General features: G+C 36.8%; 1 protein-coding gene and 1 long non-coding RNA gene across 5 annotated transcripts in view; both read right to left on the reverse strand.

The window, feature by feature from the left end:
• Positions 1 to 1,559: 1,559 nt before the first annotated feature.
• Positions 1,560 to 23,191, reverse strand: part of LOC144338454 (uncharacterized) — a 445,122-nt gene continuing 423,490 nt past the window's right edge. The window contains exon 2 of the long non-coding RNA XR_013412630.1: positions 1,560 to 5,081. This is a non-coding gene — a long non-coding RNA (uncharacterized LOC144338454). The remainder of the gene's footprint in view (positions 5,082 to 23,191) is intronic.
• The window catches only part of PRKACB (protein kinase cAMP-activated catalytic subunit beta), a 165,517-nt gene continuing 148,703 nt past the window's right edge, over positions 6,378 to 23,191 (reverse strand). For 3 of the 4 annotated variants that reach the window (XM_077990281.1, XM_015143694.3, XM_077990284.1), the window contains one exon: positions 6,378 to 9,703. In XM_077990281.1, coding sequence (XP_077846407.1) covers positions 9,578 to 9,703 — 126 coding nt within the window. In that variant the 3' untranslated portion in view covers positions 6,378 to 9,577. 4 annotated transcript variants of the gene reach the window in all.

Below are 23,191 nucleotides of genomic sequence, written 5' to 3' on the forward strand. Positions count from 1 at the left end.
TCTGGTGAAAATGGCTTAATTGTTAAGAGTAGGACTCTTGCAAGATTGATGATTTTAAAAAAATGAATAAAGAAATCAATGCTCTGTATTGGGCATGTTTATTTTTATCTTTGATTAGTTACTTTATCATTACAAAGAATGCAAACAATTCAACGAAGTATAAGGGAAAGGAAATAACCTCAAATCTCATACCATTGATAACATTATTACACTATTCTCTGTGCACATATTGAGACAGAAGGGTAGAGAGATAGAGAGGTACATAACTAGATAGCACTAATTTTATAAAATTGTATTATACTTTTTTTTTTTTTTGAGACAGAGTCTCACACTGTCACCCCAGCTGGAGTGCAGTGGTGTGATCTCAGCTCACTGCAACCTCCGCCTCCCAGGTTCAAGTGATTCTCCTGCCTCAGCCTCCTGAGTAGCCGGGACTACAGGTGCACACCACCATGCCCAGCTAATTTTTGTATTTTTAGTAGAGACGGGTTTCACAGTGTTGACCAGGATGGTCTCGATTTCTTGGCCTTGTGATCCACCCGCCTCAGCCTCCCAAAGTGCTAGGATTACGGGCGTGAGCCACTGGCGCCTGACCTACACTTTTTAATATAAAGTATTCAGTTTAATTTTGCCTATATTACAAAATCTAATTCACTAGAAGAAACTGAAACGAAAATAAATGTAATTACGTTTCACACAAGAAAAAGAAATTGAAGGGAAAACGAAAACTGCTTATATATGTTCCTTCCTCACAAAAAATTTACAAAACCATAAAGAAAAAATTGAGAGGTTAGAATCATTATCTTGTTTAACCAACTTCATGTACTAATTTTAGATTCCATTAATTGACATCCTGCTATAAAATGTATGGAAGTTAGAAGTTTCCTATCTTCTCTCACTTTTTTCTTTCTCTACCTTCCAACTTTGTTAGTTATATTATTCTAAGTTTGCCAAGGTTTAAAACATTCAGTTCTATGATTGTAATCATCATATTTGCTTATAATTAGAACTACATTAAGACAGATTCAGTGTTTACCATGAGCTTTACATCACTACTTCTATATTACTAGGTTCTTCATTTGGTTTTCTATTATTTTTCTTTTTGATATTTAAAGGTGACTGCTTTGCGCCTTTAAATTAAATGCAACTTGGCTGGGTATAATACACTTGGCTCATACTTTCTTTTCCCTAGAACTTTATAGCCATTATGTAATCATCTTTTGGCATGGAATATTATTGTGGAGACTTCCGAGGCCAGCCTGGTTCCCTTCCCACCCCACCCCCAGCCTTGGGGGTTGCTTGATTTTTATGCATAATATTTTAATTGTTAAAATTCAAAACCTTCACCAGAACATGGCTTGGTGTTGAAAGCTGTATTTCAATTTTTCCTGAAAAACAGGTGTTCTTTCAGCATGTAAGTTTAGTTCTTCCCTCATTTTGGAGATAAACTTTCTGTATATTGGAATAATTTTTCTATTTTATTTATTAGCTTCTTATACTAACTGTGGATCATCTTTGTTCTCAATATCCATTACCATCTCTGAATTTTCTTTAATCTCTTTTTCTTTTGCATTTGCTATGATTATCTTACTATAATAAAAGCCTTTTCTGTATATTAGTGTCTGTGACTTCAGCCACCGCTTAACACCATTTCCATTCTGTGTCTGGTGTCTGGAGAGGTTTATCTTGTTCTGAGTGCAACGTATGTCATTAAAGACATTTTAAAACTTGCTCTGTCATTGTATTAGCGTGTTTGGGGAAGGACAGTGGAGGGAGGAAAGGATGGGTTTGTGTCTTTAAAGTTTTAACCTGACCAGAATTCTAAGTTTTACAAGCTATTCTGTAGCTAACTTCTTATTCCTAATAATGTTTATTTGGGGGTTTTCTCTCTTTTTATTTCTTTCCTTCAGATTTCCCTGAGGCTGTTTCTTCTTTGCGGGACCATTTTCCGTTTTCCTAAAGTAGAATTTTGGAATTCCTTAATGAGAATCTATTGGTAGAAAATGTTCTCTTTTATTTGGAATGGTCTTCATTTTACCATTGTTGTTCCTTCTCATAGAGTGATGCCTAGGATTATTCAGTACAATGTAGAAGGGAGTGGTAAAAATGGAAATGACAATTCGTTGTCCAGTCAGGAAAATAAAAACCATTCTTAGTATTTCAACTGAGAAAATGTATTAATAGAATAGCTTTGTTACAGAGGTAATGATGAATAGAGAGCCAAACAAATATGCTTCAGATAAAAAAATAAGTACCAGTCATATTATTATTAAGAAGTTTATAAAACCAGTACCAACATGGTAATGGTATAAAAATAAGCACATAGACCAATGGAAGAGAATAGAGAACCCAGAGATAAAGCCAAGCATTTGCACCCAACTGATCTTCGACAAAGCAAAGAAAAACAAAGTGAAAGAAAGGACACCCTATTTAACAAATGGTGCTGGGATAATTGGCAAGCCACGTGTAGAAGAATGAAACTGGATCCTCATCTCTCACTTTACACAAAAATCAACTCAAGATGGAATAAAGACTTAAATCTGAGACTTGAAACTATAAAGACTCCAGAAGATTACATTGGTAAAACTCTTCCAGACATTGGCTTAGGCAAAGACTTCATGACCAAGAACCCAAAGGTAAATGTAACAAAAATGAAGATAATTAGATGGGACTTAATTAAACTAAAAAGCTTCTGCGCAGCAAAGGAAACAATCAGCAGAGTTAACAGGCAACCCACAGAGTGAGAGAAAATCTTCACAATCTATACATCTGACAAAGGACTAATATCCAGAATCTACAAAGAACTCAAATCAGCAAGTGAAAAACAAACAAACCCAGCCAGGCATGGTGGCTCACACCTGTAATCCCAGCACTGGGAGGCTGAGGCGGGTGGATCACTTGAGGTCAGGAGTTCAAGACCAGCTTGGCCAATATGGTGAAACCCCGTCTCTACTAAAATTACCAAAAATTAGCCAGGCATGCTTGTGCGTGCCTGTAATCCCAGCTACTTGGGAGGCTGAGGCAGAAAAATCACTTGAACCTAGAAGGTGGAGGTTGCAGTGAGGCGAGATCATGCCACTGCATTCTAGCCTGGGAGACAGAGCAAGACTCTGTCTCAAGACAAAACAAAACAAAACAAAACAAAATCCCACCAAAAAGTAGACTAAGGGCAAGAATAGACAATTCTCAAAAGAATATGTACAAATGGCCAACAAGCATATGGAAAAATTCTCAACATCATTAATTTTCAGGGAAATCAAATGAAAACCACAATGCAATACCACCTCACTCCTGCAAGAATGGTCATAATCAAAAAAACACAAAAAACCAAAAACGAAAACAGACATTAGCGTGGATGTGGTGAAAGGGGAACACTTTTACACTCTTAGTGGGAATGTAAACTAGTACAACCACTATGAAAAACAGTGTGGCGATTCCCTAAAGAACTGAAAGTAGATCTACCATTTGATCCAGCAATCCCATTCCTGGGTATCTACCAGAGGAAAAGAAGTCATATGAAAAAGATGCTTGCACGTGCACGTTTATAGCAGCACAATTCGCAAAAATATAGAACCAGTCCAAAGGCCCACCGATGAATTAGTAAAGAAAATGTGGTTTATATATACCATGGAATACTGCTCAGCTATAAAAAAGAATGAATTAATGGCATTCCCAGCAACCTGGATGGAATTGGAGACTATTATTCTAAGTGAAGTAACTCAGGAATAGAAAACCAAACATCATATGTTCTCATTCATAATTGGGAGCTAAGCAATGAGGACACAAAGGCATAAGAGTGATACAATAGATTTTGGGGAATCAGGGGAAAAGGTGGGAAGGGGGTGAGGGATGAAAGATTACACACTGGGTACAGTGTACACTGCTTGGGTGATGGGGGCACCAAAATCTCAGAAATCACCACTGAAGAACTTATTCGTGTTACCAAACACCACCTGTTCTCCAAAAACCTATTGAAATAAAAATAAATTTTAAAAAATAATAAATAAATAAAATAGGGAGATTAACTTGGATTACTGAGGTGGGCCTAATATAATCACAAGGGTCTTTAAAGTGAAACAGGGAGGCAGAAGAGAAAGTGATAGTGATGAGGCATGAGAAGGAATTGGCTCAATATTTCTGGCTTTGAAGATGGAGGAATGGCATCATGAGTCAAGGAAAGCAGGTGGCCTCTAAAAGGTGGAAGAGACGTGGAAATGGCTTCTTCCCTGGAGCCTCCAGAAAGAAATGCATGCTTACCAACACCCTGATTTTAACCCAGTGTGGCTCATTTTGGTTGTTAGACCTCCTGAACTGTAAGAAAAGAAATTTATGTTGTTTTAAGCTACTAAGTTTGTGGAGACTTCTTAGAGCAGCAGTAGAAAACTAATACATTAAGGTCATCATTTGCTGTGAGCATTACTAACCCCTGAATAATCAGGAGAGGAAGAACCAGCTGGGGTATTCTCATTAACAATTTATTTGCACTCCCACTTTCCTTTTGGTCATTTCTTTGTTAGTATCACCACTAAAAGATGAGCAGAGACTGTAAACTCAATGAATCTGGTGTGCTTAATTTTATGTTACATTAGCACGGCTTCAAGAGGAAGGCTATCCTTCCATGGGTAAGTCTGACCAGGAGTTAGTAGTGGTTTGAGTTACTGATGCTTTCCCTTACTCTCAGTATCTCAGTGGCTACTGTTTCCTATTTCCTGCTTATATTCCAGGAAGAATAGAAATAAGACAGCAGGTGCAGAGGTTTGTGACCACACTGACTTTTTTTTGTTTTTGTTTTTTGCCTGTGGTAAATTCAGTTTTGCCCACGTGTTAGGCATACAAAGGGAAATCAATGCAAGTCTTTCATCACGAAAATACTTAGCTCAGCGGGTGTATTATTAACAGTTTGTTATGGCTGCCATGATGAAGTATCACAGACTGGGCAGCTTAAACAACTGAAATTTATTTTTCGGCCAGGCGCGGTGGCTCAAGCCTGTAATCCCAGCACTTTGGGAGGCCGAGACGGGCGGATCTCGAGGTCAGGAGATCGAGACCATCCTGGCTAACACGGTGAAACCCCGTCTCTACTAAAAAGTACAAAAAACTAGCCGGGCGAGGTGGCGAGCACCTGTAGTCCCAGCTACTCGGGAGGCTGAGCCAGGAGAATGGCATAAACTCGGGAGGCGGAGCTTGCAGTGAGCAGAGATCCGGCCACCGCACTCCAGTCTGGGTGACAGAGCGAGACTCCGTGTCAAAAAAAAAAAAAAAAAAAGAAAAGAAATTTATTTTTCACAATTCTGGAATTTAGAAATCCCAAGTCAAGATGTTGGCAGAGTCAGCTTCTGAGGCCTCTGTCCTTGTCCTATAGATGGTCATCTTCTTCCTATGTCTTTATGTGGTCCTCCCTTTGTCTGTGTGCTTCTTATGAGGACATCAATCATCTCGGATGAAGTCCCACCCATATGACCTCATTTTACTTTAATTACCTCTTTAAAGGCCTTACCTCCTAAAACAATCACATGCTGAGGTACTAGTGGTTAGAATTTCAATACGAATTTTGTTCACAGTTCACAATCCAGGCCATTACACCAGGCATAAAGGCTGTTAAATAAGCATACGGAAAATCTTCAGAAAAGCTTAAATGAAAATAAGTACTTAACTTCATATCCAGTATTTGTGCACAAGAGAAAATTTACAGCTAAATAGATTTCAAATGATGGGAGTTCTTCAGTAAAGACATACCTAGATTTCTGTAATTAGTTTTACAAGGAAATGAGAAAACTGCATTTATATTAAGCCCTGATAATGATAAAATGAAGCAAGCACTGGCATAAAAATAGTAAGCTCCATGTTATAAAATGCATAAATAGAAATGTTTGCAAGAACAATCATACAAAATGGCAAGCCATTAAAATAATTATCTAAAGAAATGATTATTTCTTGAAGTAAAAGACAACTATGGAAATACGCACTAATTAACCTGTCTAAAATGAAAAGAGGTAATGTGAAGCTCAAAAACACTCCTGAAGAAAAATTTAGAAATTAATAGTTCATTGTTACAATAGAAGGATGAGCACTCTTGAAGTATCAAATCCTTTAAATATGAATATTTAGAGCATTATGTTAGGGATAATCTGAACCAATATGAGAAATGAGAAGGAAGTAGAAACACTTTTGAGAAACTATTAAATGAATCTAGCAGTTTCTTAGTAAACATCCAGTGTGAGTAGACTGGTGGATATATTCCTCCCCAATTTGCTCTGCTCCCATCACCCAGAAACCAACCCAAACACATAAAAACTAGGAATCTATAAGCATCTCTTGTATCAGCAGAAAATAAATCAGGAGATGAGGGCACCAAGTGGAATTCAAGACTCAATCAATTGTCTTATCCATTGAAGGTACTTTAATTTTGCAGTTATTGATTAATTAAAAAACACAGTTGTTGTCAGCATTTCCTAGCTACAGTAGTGCATAGGAAATTCCATTCTAAACAAAGAAGTAATTAATGAAATAACAACACACCTTAACATTTTACATTGATAGGTTACAGTTTACAAGGTGCTTTCACATACATTATTTCATTTGATTCTTACAACAAGCAGAAAAAACAGTGGGAAAGAAATTTTTTTTTCAGGCTTACAATGAGTATTTTCAGGCCAATGGGCAGTTAACACAAGAATATACCAAGAATGAGACAGCAATACCCATAAGCCACAGTATCTTTTTTGGTAGGTTGACAGTTTGATTCAACTGGGTGTTCAGCATCAGTGAGTGAGAAAGGAATTAGGACAGACACCAAGTTCTTATGATATTCAAATAATTTTAAGAACACTGTCAGAGATAAGAAGAAAGATGCCCTAAAATATATTGCTTTACTAAGACTTACTTCAAAGCAACATACCCTTCAAAATTTCAGATGAAAAGACAATCTTGTCATCAACTGTGAAAGTTAGGAGGAATTTTACAAACTGCCTAATCCAGTTCTTCTATTTTACAGACAAGAGAACTGAGGCTGAGATCATACTGATAGTTTTCCAGCCTGAAATTCAGATGTCTTGACTTTCAGTCTAGGGCTCCTTCTCATACAATGCCATCTCTTAATTATTTACTGAGCATAACATAGTATCTTCTGTTTCAAATAATGTAATTTGAGGTTAAATACTGATTTATGCTACTTACTTCTTATTCAAGTTTATATCTTGTTCTTGGCTAAATTGTGGCTGAAACTGGGAATTCTACATACCTTAAAAATATTCTAATTTAGAGTTCTTGATTGGTCAGAAATCGACTCCCTTGACGTATTCGCTCATGATAAGCTTGCTCACGGCCTTTAAATAGAGAGTAAAATGGAATGGCTGACTAGCCCTCAAAACCAATGTATGTCTAGGGGTCATCTACCTAAGGTAGATTCTACAGCTGGGCACTAGTAATTTCATAGAAAAAAATATTTTTTTTAGAATTCATAGAAATCTTTTTGATTACTGAAAACTAAATTGTAATAATCAAATTGTCATCCCCATGACTTATTAAAATAATTTTACAATAATATACAACAAAGCTACCATAGAATTTATAGTTTACATATAGAATACATTGGTCAGCATGTTCTTGGGTCTAAATGAAATACAAGAAAATTAAAATATTTTATACAAATGATGTTTTAAATTTATTAACATGACGATATGTCTTTGTTACATAAAACTTGCTAGAGCAGAGTATTTTAATTTTTTTCTTGCACGTTTTAAATATAGATGGACCAGTGAAATCAATATCAGCATTTACGTGACATTACCATGCAGAAACACTTGATAACCGAAAGACATATAGATTGGTAGAAAGAACATCTCAGACAGGATTTTTTTATGTCTTCAAAGGTTTTACAAGGGTGTGGTACAGATGAAAAGAAGTGGTGTGAGTGACCTACCTGCACCGATAATAAAGCAAATGGAATGATTATATACATTAAGATCAGCTTGATTAAAAACAACAAATTTTATATGCATGTAAATTGATCATTAAAATGAACCCAGTTTAACCCTTCTTGTGTGTTGTTTTAAGGTAGGTCACTGAAACGCAGAGATAAAATCAGATGGGGAAAATTAAAAGTAAAGAAAAAACCAGAAAAACAACTGGGTTAAGCCATGGATTCTCAACAAACACTGAACTAAATGTGCAAAAGTGCTTGAAATTTCCACCTGACAGCAATGTTGTTAAGTCAGTTGGCAAAAAAAAGTGTAGAAAAAAAACTAACCTCTCAAATACCAAAATTGTATCTGCATGATCGATCAGACATTCTGTTTACTGACAGAAAAGAGGTTAGAAATTATGAAATATCTGAAAATATCATACCTCAAAATTAAAATACAATTGTGGCAGTTTTACACACTTTGTTCCCTTTCCTCATTGATGAGGCATGGGATGAAAGCAGAAGTTGCAGCAGTGCCCCTACCCTAGGCTCACAAATATAGTATACCAGAATAATTAGCTGGAAACAACTTCTTTTTAAGGGTTACAGAACAAAACAAACGTAAACCCTCATTTAAATATGAATACCTCTATAATGTTTTCAATAACCAAGCCATTTTTTGACTTTGCAAAGTGTAAGTATTTATCCAAACCAATGTTCTTTTTAGTTTGCTTATTTTCATTTAAAAAGTTTATGATGAGGACTATTAGAGAAACTGTAAAATTTGTCACTTTCATTAACCATGTTCTATTAAAATACTGGCTAAAATCCTTAAGGAACAGTTAAGGTTTAGAAAACTTAGAACTCTTCTCTAATACCTACAGAAATGCTGGTACCAAGTGAGAGAATCTGGGTGATGATCCATATCATTAGTTTTTCCTGCTGAAAGTGACACATTTGTCACACTACACAGGCTGGTCACTTCATTACTCAAGGGGAGGAGGATAGAAAAGGAGGGAAAGGGAACTAGAACCTCTGATCTACAGCCATCCAAATTTCTGGGTCTAGCTGTACTGTATTAGTCTACCAAAATTTACTGCCGGAATAGTGAATTCCAAGAAAGTTAGTTTTAATTTGTATAAATTTCCTTGGTGATAAGACAGTCTATCTTCAAAAATTACCAAGAGTTTTGGCAAAACCGAGTCTGAGCTACTCAAAGTAAAAATAATTATTAGAAAGTTATCTTCAAGCCATTGACCAACAACAATATTGGCAAGAACTACTAAAAGCAACACTTATCCTTCCCTTCAAATATCACGTAGCCATAACACTGCCCATCTGAAACACCAACAAAATAAAATGGAGCACTGTTTAGAGAAAACCAATGAAACTGGAAAAGGAAGAAATGGATGTAGGAGAGGAGAAAGACAACCCAAAGATAAGTAAGAAAGTGGTCTAGTACTGTGTTATGGCACAGACAATGCTTGCTTAGCGGTGCCTTGTTACATAGGTGGATGCAGAGTGCACACACGGGATGATGGCAATAAAGACCTCACTCAGTCGTTGGAATGAAGGAACTAGGTAACTGCTTCAACAAGGACGGTCTCAGCTCTACCTTATCTCTCAACAGAGCGCAAACACTGAGTGTGAGCTCGGATGTCATCTTGTTCCTCTTTAAAATTCACCAAATTCTTTTGCACATTTTTCTGTTATAGAGACACGGATATCTTCTTCTTCATAGTCATCAAAGTTGCTGGTATCTCCAGAGCCTCTAAACTTTGGTATGAATGGAGCTTCAACCTATAATTAACCGAGAAAGAAAAATAAGAAAAAAGAAAAAAAATTCCTGAGAGTTTCCAAACACCAAGAAAAATAAATTCCCACTGTTATTACATGGTGGAATCCTTAGATGCCATTAGGTTCCTAAAATGTAACAGGGCTAGAAGCAGCAGCAAACAGTAGGTTAGCTATTAACCTCAACATTTTGATTCAAGGAAGTATGCAGGTCAACAAAATACTTAAGAAATTTCTGGGATAATTAACTGTTGGCATCAAAATCCTGGCTCCTAAGGTTACAAAACTTAAGTGTTAATGCTTAGTTCCTTGTTTTTAAGACCTTATCTTTTCCCATTCCTTTTGTAAAAATTCTTTTTTCCTGAAGTTACAGATAAATCTCAGACTTACTTTTAATTGCTTTCCTTTTTTAATTCCCAAGTTTGTTTTGTTTAAAATATCTGGCCATCAAAACTTTCTGAGAGGTTGGAAAGAAACATATCTCTTTTAGAATTAGAGAATTGTTAAACCTTAAATATTTTTCTCCTTTGATCCTAAAAGTAAAATGTCTTCCCACTACTTTGAATATGGTCTTCCATAAAGATTAAATGTGGGTACTGAATACGTTTGAGGAAAAGATTTTAAAAGTTAAAAAAAAATCATAATCTGCACAGCCTTTAGAGAATTTACAAACAATTACAGTCGCTTTATTTTGTTCTCAATACAACACTGTGAGGAAGGAAGGACAGGTGTTCTTACTCCCATTTTACAGATTATAAAAGAGTCGACCAAATTCACATGATGGATAAGCGGCTAAAGCAGCTTTCAAATTCATGATTCTCCACTTCTGGCCCAGAGCTCTCCAAGGGTTTTTAATTTATATCTCTTTCAGTAAAACATTTTCTAGTATACATAATCAATATATATGGTTATTTACTTACAAATTATTTAGATGCATGACTATACTAAGATATATACACACAAATAAGGTACTGAAAAAGAACAAGGTAAAAATAAGCAGGAATGGGACTTCTAATATTATCTTTTTGTTTGAGAGCTGGTTGCCTTGCATGCCCTGCTTTGGGGACTGCTGTTTTGCACTGTCCAGAAGAATGAGATAAGCAGACAGTTGCTTCATGTCTAGCCAGCCAGCAATTTAGAATAACAAACCTATTGGGGCAATCACATGTAGAAAATGATTGTACAGTTTGAGTTGTTCAGGCCACTTCTTTCTTCGGCCTTTTTTCTTCCCTGATGCATTTGCAGATGTATCAGAGAATAAAGAAGACAATGAAAACTATTCATATTTACTATGATTTTTGCACCGCTGTGCATAGTTATAATAGTTGAGAAGATAAGAAAACAAATGGTTAAAGTACTCTATTATTCTTATTTGTAAATTATCCAGGGATCCTTACATATGTTTCATTGATAATCAAGATTTGGCTGTCAATCAATTTGTCCATTACTACAACCTGTACGTTACAGTGTGCCACTTGTTGGTAGGTTAGCTGTTTATTACCTGGGAAAAGTCAAGCCCTTTGAAAAGCACATAAACTCTAAATGAGTAGTGGCAGTCCAGTTCTACTCCATTTTGGGAATAATTATTAAAAATTAAATACATAACATGAATAGATTAGTAAATGATTGCCATTTGGCAGAAGATTTTATTTGTAAATATAAATATGAAAAGATGCAAATACATCATAAATCTTTAGGATACTAATAAAGCTGACAAGCCTCAAGGCAATCTAAAAAATATACCTCGAAATAGCATTAATTAACAATAAATACAACAATAAAGATAATATAAGCAATGATAATTAGAAAGGGAAATGGATGATTTTATTGGAAATATAAATTTCTTAAATTGACTCAAAAAGTAAAAACTCAAAAAGACCAATATCCAAGAATTAGTTTGTTAAAATTTATAAGGAATAGATATAAGATAACTCTATGTTCCTAAATTTTCTGCAGAATAAAAGGATGGAAACTTTCTAAACTCATTTTACGAATCCCATATAATCCCAACTTCAGAAAAACATAAACTATAGATTAATAAAACTTATGACTATGGAAGTAAAAACACTTAATAAGATTTTGGCAAATATATTTCAGGCAAATATTCAAATGTTAATACCCCATGATTAAATGGTATTCATTCCAGGAAAGTGAGGATGTCTCCCTGATATAATTCATCACACTAACATGTCAAAAAAGACAAAATACAGTGTATTAGAAATCAACAATATTTTGTTAATCTGATAAAGAATACCTATCTCAGCCAAATGGCCAACTTTATATTTGGTGGCAAAACATGAAAGGCAACAAACTATAGAAATGATCCCTGAAAATATATTCTTGGGCATTTCCATTCAAAGCAGGAACAAGACAAGAAAGCTCAAGAGCCCTACTGCATTAAAATATTGTTTTAGACATTCTAATATATATAATAAAACAAAAATGGAAATGAGATGTAAATACTGAAAAGGAACAGACAAAATGATATGCCAATCTCCTGTGATTGTCAATAAAAATCCAAAGGAATCACTGAAAAATGTGGAAATCAATAACAGAATTTAGTAACATGGTCAATTATAATATAAACATAGAAACAATATGTTTTGCCCATATCCTACTATAATGGGAAAGCAAACACATTAATAATAGCAACCAAAATAAAAATTTAAGCAATAACTTTAAGACATAAATTCCTTCCTATATGGAGGAAGCGGGGGGGTCTCTAAAACTTTACTGAATGACAAAAGATGTTTGAGTAAATGCAGAAGCAACATGTTCATAATGGCAACTTCTCAAGATTCAGGTTCTCTCCTAATTAATATGCAACTTTATTGTTAATTCCCAAATTCAATCAATCTTTAGAGAGACCAAACAAACAAACAAACCCCATAAACCATTGACAACTCTAATAAAAAAAGAAAGAGAAAACATACAGGAGATAAGGATGATTTTCTAGGAAATATAAATTACCTAACTTGACTCTAAAATAATGCATATGGGGCAAGAGAACAGAACATTTGGAAAGGGTAAACAAAGGTGAAGAAACTGGACCCACCTAATATTAAAATATTTTAAAGCTACATAAAGCAGAGACATATACAGTACAAAAACAGACAAAAAGAACTAAAAAATAAAGATCAGGGCTTCAAGATGGCTGACCCAGAACTCTCCTCCACAAAGAAGGACAGTGAGTAATTACATGTTGAATAAAGCCTCTAAGAGAGAACACTGAAATTTAGCAGGGAAGTGACAGGGAACATCTGGAGCAGGGAAGCAAAAGGAAGTGAAGCCGCTGGCCTGGCTGGGACCAGCTGGGAGCCAGAAGAGGTTCTCCAGTGCGGGGAAAGGGTAACTGAGAGATCCCCAGTGGTCCACGTTTCCACCACAGACTTGCAATCCTAGCCATGTAAGATCCCCACAACCCTTGTGAATTCTGAGACAAGTATAGGGACCTGCCTGGAGTTCACACAACAGCCTTGTTCCAGAGAGGGAGTTTGTTCCAGGTCCCACACCCATTCCCAGGACCCAAGAAGCTGAAGCACAGTGCCACTTTGAGAAGCCAATTACCATTAGATGGTATGCATCTTTATACAACCTGGAGCCCAACTGACAGCGCCCCATGTCCACCACGGGGGCTCCAGTAGTACAGTGCTGGCTGGACCCAATGGTGCGGCTGGGTCCCCAGCACTCTAGCCCACACAGTGTCCTATACTCCAAAGAACAGGCAGGGCAGCACACTAGGGAAGGCTGTTTCTGGGGCAAAGGAAGCCAAAGCATACACTCCCCAGAGCCTGAGAGCCACCCGCCTGGGGCCACTGCCACTGATAGCAATGCCCAGCCCCCATAACAGGGCTGCCATGTACTTGCAGCACCTTCAGTGGACCTGGGAACTGGCCCATCTGGATTATATTTCGGGGCATGAGGACAGACTCACTCTGCCTACCACCTCTCAAGTATTTTATCCAGGGGCCTAGGAATAGTCCTTCCCTGCCTACCAGAGTCTGTATCTGTGTACACCAATGGGAGTCTGAGGACAGGCCTGTCCCTTTAAGTGCCACCCCTCTCAGTGCCCCAGAACACCACCTGAGGGGCTTGGGAAGTGGTCCCCTCTGTCTATCACTCTGGGTACACATACATATGATCAGGAAGCATGACAAAAGGCTCAGGTCATCAGCCACTGGCATCAAAACTGCTGTCCAGTGGCCCAAAGACAGACCTATTCACCACAGCCTGCACCCACAGGTACAACAGAGGAGCCTGGGGACAGGCCTTCCCTGCCTGGTGGCACCTCCCAAAGTGACGGAGTGCACTGTCTGGAGGCTTGGGGATCCATCCATTCTGCTTGCTGCTTCCGGCATGCACACGCACCATCAGGGGGTCTAACAACAGAACCAAACCACCGACTGCCTGCACTCAAACACATTGTTTGAGGGCCTGGGGATTGCCTCACTTGGTCCAACACAGCCTGTGCCCATGTGCACCATTGAGGGTCCTGAGTATATGCCTGCACTGCCTGGCACTGCAACCCCAATGCTCAAGTATGCCATCTGAGGGCCTGGGGATTGCCCTGCCCCACCCACTACTGGCCTGAGGCTGGGCCTGCCCAGTCTGCCACCACTACCACTGCTGGCACTTACCCACATATGCCACCTGAGGGTTTAGGGTCTGGCTTGTCCAGTCTGTTGCTACCATCACTAGCAGCAGTGTGGACTGCCTGGGAGCCTGAGGGTTGGCCTGTCATCACTGCTACGATTGCTTATGCCACACATGCTGCCCGGGAGACTAAGGTCTCATCCATCTGCCCAGTCTACCACTGCCACTACTGGTACCTGAGCAAGCCACATGGAGGCCTAAGAATTGGCCCTCGTGGACCTGCTAAAATTGATGCCGGTCTATGGCCACGAGGGGACAAAAGGCGGGTATGCTTGGCCTGCTGCTACCACCACTGGGGCCTGAGGATCAGGATGCCTGGTGTCCCTGTCCCCAGCAAAGCCTCACCACAGGCTCCACTAACAATGCTGCCTAAGCCACTGAGGAAATCACAGACACCCACTGATGCTAATTACAGCTGAAGAAATCATAGAGACTACACTACTGCATGCACCCAGAATAAAAGCTAAACTGCCCAACAAACCAACATGATGATACATCTACAGAAAAAAGTCTTACCCTACCAAAGCCAATCCTAAAAACTGGAGGAAATGACTGTTACGTCAGATGTGGAGATGTCAATGTAAGTATACAAGGAACATGAAAAAGCAAGAAATATGACACCTCCAAAAGAACATAATTCTCCAGCAACAGATTCCAATTAAACAAAAAATGATGAAATGTCTGAAAAAGAATTCAAAATAATGGTATTAAAGAAGCTCAGTGAGATATAAGAGAACACAGACAAACAATACAAAGAAATCAGGAAAACAATTCAGGATATGAGTGAGAAATTCAACAAAGAGATAGATAGCATAAAAAAGAACCAAACAGGCCAGGCGCAGTGGCTCACGCTTGTAATCCCAGCACTTTGGGAGGCCGAAGCGGGCGGATCACGAGGTCAGGAGATGGAGACCATCCTGGCTAACACGGTGAAACCCCGTCTCTACTAAAAATACAAAAAATTAGCCAGGCATGGTGGCGGGTACCTGTAGTCCCAGCTACTTGGGAGACTGAGGCAGGAGAATGGTGTGAACTCGGGAGGCGGAGCTTGCAGTGAGTCGAGATCATGCCACTGCACTCCAGCCTGGGTGACAGAGCGAGACTCCATTTCAAAAAAAAAAAAAAATAAATAAAAAGAACCAAACAGATCCATCCCAGAACTGAAGAATTCAATGAATGAAATAAAAAATACAACTGAGAGCTTTGACAACAGATCTTTGACAACTAGATCAAGGAGAAGAACTGAGGACAGGTCTTTTGAAATAATTCAGACATACCCGCCAAAAAAGAATAAAAAATAAAAATGAATGAACAAAGCATACATGATATAGGGGACACCTTAAAGCAATGAAATATTCAAATTTGGGGTTTTCCAGAAGGTAAAGTGATGGGTAAAGACAGAAAAACTCATTTAATTTAATAATAGCTGAAAACTTCCCAGTTCTTTTAAGAGATTTAGAAAGCCAGATACAGGAAGCTCAAAGATCAAATAGACAGAATCCAACAAGGTCTTTTCCAAGACACGCTGTACTGAAATTGTCAAAAGTCAAAGACAAGACAGAAATCTAAAAACAGCAAGAGGAAAACATCAAGTCACATATAAGGGAACCTCCATCAGACTAATGTGGATTTCTCAGGGGAAACCCTGCAGGCCAGGAGAGAAAGGGATGATATATTCAAAGTGCTAAAAGAAAAAACAAACCCTGCCACCAAAGATAAACTGCTAGACTAACCAAGAAACCTTTCTTGAAAAATGAAGGAGAAGAAAAGTCTTTCCAAGATAAGCAAAAACTGAGGGAATCATCCCTACTATACCAGCTCTACAGGAAATGCTTAAGGTAGTCCTACATCTGAAAGTGAAACAATAATATTTACCATCATGAAAACAAGAAAGTATAAAAGTCACTGGTAGGGCAGACACATAAATGAGAAAGAGAAAGGACTCAAATATTACCATTACAGAAAATCACCAAACTATAATGATAAACAATAAGAGGGAAAGAAAGGAATGACAGATATACAAAGCAACCAGAAAACAATTTTTTAAATGACAGGAATAAGTCCTCACCTATAAATAATAACTATAAATGTAAATAAATCAGATTATCCACTTAAAAGATATGGACTGTCTGAATATATAAACATAACATGATCTAACTATATGTTGCTTACAAAAAAACTCACTTCACCTGTAAACACACAGATAGATTGAAAGTGAAGAGATGGAAAAAGATTTTATACAATGGGAAAACAAAAACGAGCAGGAGTATCTAAATTTATATCAGATAAAGGAAACTTTAAGTCAAAACAGTAAAACGAGACAAAGAAGGTCATTACATAATGATAAAGGGATCAATTCAGCAAAAGGATATAACAATTTCAAATATATATGCATCCAATACTAGAGCACACAGATATATAAAGCAAATATTATTAGATCTAAAGAGAGAGACAGACTCCAATGCAATAATAGTTGAGGACTTCAACACTCCATTCTCAGCATTGTACAGATTATCGAGACACAGAATCAACTAAAAAAAATGGACATAAACTGCGCTCCTTGTACCTAGGAGACATTTACACAACATTTTATCCAATAGTTGCAGAATACACATTCTTCTAATAATCATATGGAACATTCCCCAGGATAGACCATTTATGTTAGGACACAAAACAAGTCTCAACAAATTTTAAAAACTTGAAATCATATCAGCTATTTTCTCAGATCCTGATGGAAAAAACTAGAAATCAGTAACAAGAAGCACTTTGGAAACTACAAATTGATGGAAATGAAACAATACACTTCTGAATGACTATTGGGCTAATGAAGAAATTAAGAAAGAAATAAAAAAAAATCTTAAAGCAAAGACAAATGAAAACACAATATACCAAAACCTATGGAATATAACAAAAGCAGTGCTAAGGGGAGGTTTATAGCAATAAACACCAAAAAGTATAAAGATTTCAAATAAGCAACCTAATAATGTATCTCAAGGAACTAGAAAAGCAAGAACAAACCAAACAAAATTAGTAGAAGGAAAGAAATAATAAAGATCAGAGCACAACTAAATGAAATATAGAAAAAACATACAAAGGATCATCAAAATGAAAGGGGTTTTTTTTGAAAAAATAACCAAAATTGATAAACTGCTAGCTAGACTAACCAAGAAAAAAAGAGAGAAGATCCAAGTTAACAAAATCAGAAACGAAAAATGTTACAACTGACACCACAGAAATACAGGAGATCATTGGAGACTATCATGAGCAACTATATGCTAACTGACTGGAAAACCTAGAGGAAATAGAGACATTCTTGGACACATACAACCTACAAGAAATAGAAATAGACTGAACCAGAAAGAAATAGAAAATCTGAACAGACCAATAATGAGGAACAGATTGAATATGTAATAAAAAGATTCCCATCAAACATTAAAGAAAAGCCCAGGGCTGCATGGCTTTACTGTTCAATTTTATCAACTTTATAAAGAAGAATTAGCATCAATTCATCTCAAATTATTCCAAAAAATTAAAGAAGAGAGAATTCTTCTTAACTTATTCTACGAGGCCAGCAGTACTCTGATACAAAACCAGACAAGCGAACAACAAAAAAAGAACACTACAGACCAACACCTCTGACAAATATAGACACAAAAATTTTTAACAAAATACTAGCTAACAAAAATCCAATAACACAACAAATATATAATATAACATGATCAAGTGGGATTTATCTCAGGGATGCAAGGATGGATCAATATATGCAAATCAATTAACATGATACATCACTTTAGTAGAATGAACAACAAAAATCATATGATTACCTTAATAGATGCAGAAAAAAGCATTAGATGAAAGCCAACATCCCCTCCTGACAAAAACTCTCAACAAATTAGGCATAGAAGAGGCATTCCTCAACATAATAAAGATCATATGTGACAAAGTCACAGCTAACATATTGAATGAGGAAAAGTTGAAAGACTTTCCTCTAAGAATGGGACCAAGACAACGAAGTCCACTTTCACCACTCCTAATCAACATAGTAATGGAAGTCCTAGCCAGATCAATCAGGGAAGAGAAAGAAATACAAGGCATCTAAATAGAAAATGAAAAAGCCAAACTGCCCCTCCTTTCAGATGACAATCTTACATACAGAAAAACCTAAAGACTCCACCAGAATATTCTTAGGACTGATAAACAAATTAAAAGGTGCAGAATACAAAATGAACATACAAAATCAGTGACATTTCTATACACCAATAATAATCCAGCTAAGAAAGAAATCAGGAATATAATTCCATTTATAATAGCTACAAAAAAACAAAACAAAATAAAATAAAATAGATAGGAATAAATTTAACCAAGAAGTTGAAAGACCTCTACAAGAAAAACTACAAAACACTGATGAAAGAAATTAAAAAGGACAGAAACAAATGGAAAGACATTCCATGGTCATGAATCAGAAAAATAAATATATTAAAATGATCAACTATGCAAAGCAATTTACAGATTCAATGCAATTCCTATCAAAATACCAATGATAGTCTTCACAGAAATAGAAAAAAAATCCTAAAATTTGTATGGAACCACACAAGAGCCTGAATAGCCAAAGGAATCCACAGCAAAAAGAGCAACGCTGGAGGCCTCACACTACCTGACTTCAAAATATACTACAAAGCTATAGTAACTAAAACAGCATGGTAGTGATATAAAAACAGACACAGAGACCCATGGAACAGAATAGAGAACCCAGAAATAAACCCACGTATTACAATTAACTGATTTTTGACAAAGGCATCAAGAACGTGTTACAGTGGGGAAAGGACACTCTCTTCAATACATGGTGCTGGAAAAACTGGATATCCATATGCAGAAGACTGAAACTAGACCCCTCTCTCTCACCATATCCCCAAGTCAACTCAAAATGAATTAAGTACTTAAAAATAAAGCCCCAAACCATAACAATACTAGAAGAAAACACAGGGGAAATGCTCTAGAACATTGGTCTAGTTAAAGATTTTATGGGTGGGGCACGGTGGCTCACGCCTGTAATCCCAGCACTTTGGGAGGCTGAGGCAGGTCAGGAGTTTGAGACCAGCCTGACCAACATGGTGAAACCTTGTCTCTACTAAAAATACAAAAATTAGCTGGACATGGTTGTGGGCACCTGTAATCCCAGCTACTCGGGAGGCTGAGGCAGGAGAATCACTTGAACCCAGGAGGTGGAGGGTGCAGTGAGCTGAGATCGTGCCATTGCACTCTAGCCTGGGCAACAAGAGCGAAACTCCAACTCATAAATAAATAAATAAATAAACAAAAAAACCTAACGAACAAAAAAGAGTTTATAGCTAAGTCCTGAAAAGCACAAGCAATAAAAACAAAAATAGGCACATGGGGCTATATTAAATTTAAAGTTTTTGCAGAGCAAAGGAGACAATCAAAAGAGTAAAGAGACAACCTGTTGAATGGGAGAAACTATTTGCAAACTATTCATCCAAGAAGGGACTAATATCCAGAATATACAAGGAACTCCAATAATTCAATAGCCAAAAATAAATAATCTAATTAAAATGGGTAAAGGATATGTGTACACATTTCTCAAAACCAGACTTACAATGGCCAACCACTACATGAAAAAACGCTCAACACCATTAATCATCAGGGAAATGCAAATCAAAACCACAGTGAGATATCATCGTACCAGGAGGAATGGCTATTATCAAAAAGACAAAAAATACCAAGTGCTGGAAGGGATGTAGAGAAAAGGGAATTCTTACACACTGTTGGTAGAAAGGTAAGTTAGTACAGCCACTATGGAAAACAGCATAGAGATTTTTCAAACATCTAAAAATAAAACTATCATACAATTCAGCAATTCCACTAATCCAAAGGAAATCAGTATATCAAAGCAATACCTGAATCCTCATGTTTATTGCAGCACTATGCATAACAGCAAAGATATGGAATCAACCTAAGTGTCCTTCAACAGATGAATGGGTAAAGAAAATGTAATATATATAGGAATACTATTTGGCTGTAAAAAAAGAATGAAATCTTGTCATTTGTAGCAACATGGATGGAAACAGATCATTCTGTAAAGTGAAATCAGTCAGGCACGGAAAGACAATGTCATATGCTCTTACTTATATGTGGAGCCTAAAAAAGTTGATCTCTTAGAAGCAAAGTATAGAAAGACAGCTACCAGAGGCTGGGAAGGATGTGTGTTGGGGGAAGGGATGAAGAGGACTAAGGTACTGAGAACAAACATACAGTTAGACAGAAGGAATAAGTTCTAGCATTTGATAGCACAGCAGGGTGGTTATATTGTATATTTCACAACAATATGTTGTATATTTCAAAGTAACTGGAACAGAAAATTTGAAATGTTCCCAACAAAAAGAAATAATAAACGATCAAGGTACTGGATATTCTAATACCCAGCATTGGTCACTACACATACTATGCATCTATTAAAATATAACATGTACTTCATGAATATATAAAAATAGTATGCATCAATAAAAATAAAGAAGTTCAGAAATAGACAGATGTATATATTAATTTAACATTAGTAAAGGTAGAATTTCAGATAAGAGGCCAAATAAGAATTATTCAATAAATATGGAGGGCAAAACTGGTTAATTATTATACAAGAACAAAAAATAAGTTAGCGTTCAGAAAGCACTGAAAGAAAATACAAGTTCAATAGACACACTTATTGTGGAGTAGGATATTTTTTCTTCTTTTAGAGACAGGGTCTCAGCTCTGTAACCCAGGCTGGAGTGCAGTGGCATGATCATGGCTCACTGCAGCCTTGACCTCTTGGGCTTAAGTGATCCTCCTGCCTCAGCCTTCAGAGTAGCTGGGACCAAGTGTGTGCCACCACACCTGGCTAATTCTTTTTTATTTTCTGAAGAGATGACGTCTCACTATGTTGCCCACCTGGTCTTGAACTCCTGGCTCAAGTGATCCTCCCACTGTGGCTTCCTAAACTGATGGGATTACAGGTGTGAGCCACTGCACCTGGCCTGTTTTAAAACGATTGTAAAATATGGCAGTAAGTCATTCAGATGTAATTATGTAGTATGTAGCAACTGTGATATAAGAGACTGAAGGAAAGGGTCAAGTGCAGGGTTGGAGGAGGTAGATCTTAATTGGCTACTGAGCTCATAGGACTGGACTGCAGTGATGAAGAGCATAGGAAAAAAAAAAGTAAAAAGACATATGCCAAATACTAGGTTCTATTTGGATGGTGGAATTACGATAATTTCAAATTCATTTGCTTAATAAATTACCTGGTTATAAGTATATGAAACATATCTCAACCAGAAAGGAAAATGGAGGCTGGGCCAATCTATCTAATCTTTCTCACCAAACTACTCTTCCTTTTGTATTCTCTATCCAAATTCAAAATTTAAGGGTGCTAAAACTGATGCTTTAGAGAGGTTAAATCATTTGTTCATGATCATACTGCTAATGATTGGTTGATCAGGGATTCAGATCAACGTCTACCTAACCCCACAGTTCCTTCTCTTTTTTTGCTGCCTTCTGAGACAGTCTTCCTACTCCCAAAATGCTCAAAGCATAAAAGTTAAGAAGATGATACATGTAAAATTCATGAAAATCTTGTGAAACAATTTATTGTTTAGTGGTTTGGAGTTTCATTTTAAGAATCATACCAAAAGGACTTTAAAGGGATAATGTGACCTGGAATTCAGAATCTGAAGAACCTGGGATCAAATATAGGTATTACTTAGCAGCTGCATGATTATGTTTAAATTAATTAACCTCTCTGAGCTGATTTCCACGTCAGTAAAATGGGGAAACGGTATCACTTATTTCACAGGATTATTTTGAAGACTGAAAGCAGAAGTTATAGGGAGTTGCTTTTATTAATTATACAGTATTGCATTGATGCTAGCAAATTTAGAAAAAATATAAAAAACAAACAGCTTTTATGAAATCTAAATCTATTTTAAAGTGCTATGAATCTTATTATTGACTATGTAACACATCTATTTGCGATAATAATGCTAACAGCCATGATTCATGAACTTAACAGAGAGTTTCTGGATCCCTCCTGTGAGACAGGCTGTATTGCATTCACATTGTTTTGGTCTGGCTATATTTTCTTTTTGCTGCATTTTAAAATTCTTTAATTGTTTTGTTTTTGTAATATTTATTTATTTATTTATTTATTTATTTATTTATTTATTTGAGACAGGGTCTTGGTCTGTCGCCCAGGCTGGAGTACAGTAGCATAATCACAGCTCACTGTAGCCCCAATCTCCCAGGCTCAAGCAATCCTCCTGCCTCAGTCTCCCAAGTAGCTGGGACTACAGGGATGAGCCATCACACCCAGCTAGTTTTTGTATTTTTTGTGGAGACGGGGTTTTGCCATGTTGCCCAGGCTGGTCTCAAACTCTTGAGTGAGACTCAACCAATCCACCCACCTTGGCCTCCCAAAGTGTTAGGATTTCAGGTGTGAGCCAGGGTACCCAGCTTGTTACTATAATCGTTTGTAAAATATATACATTAGAAAAACTGTGCTTTTAATACTTAATTAGAGCATTAATTTTTTTTCTCCTTAAGGAAACTCAATCATGTAGTTGCACAGCATTATTAAAGATGACAAGTCTCTAAAACATTAGAAGTTTTGGTTTTATGAAAAAAAGAAAAAAAAATAAATAATTCAAAATGAAAACACTTTATTCATGCAAATTATCTTTAATTATTTAAGAAGCAAAATGAGAGATAAAGGTAATTCAGTGCAGCAAAATCTTTTCTAAAATGTCTCAAATTATTACCATAGTGAAATGATAACTACTATCAATTAATATA

This window comes from Macaca mulatta, chromosome 1 (genome assembly GCF_049350105.2).
Source record: "Macaca mulatta isolate MMU2019108-1 chromosome 1, T2T-MMU8v2.0, whole genome shotgun sequence".
Classification (NCBI taxonomy): Eukaryota; Metazoa; Chordata; class Mammalia; order Primates; family Cercopithecidae; genus Macaca; species Macaca mulatta.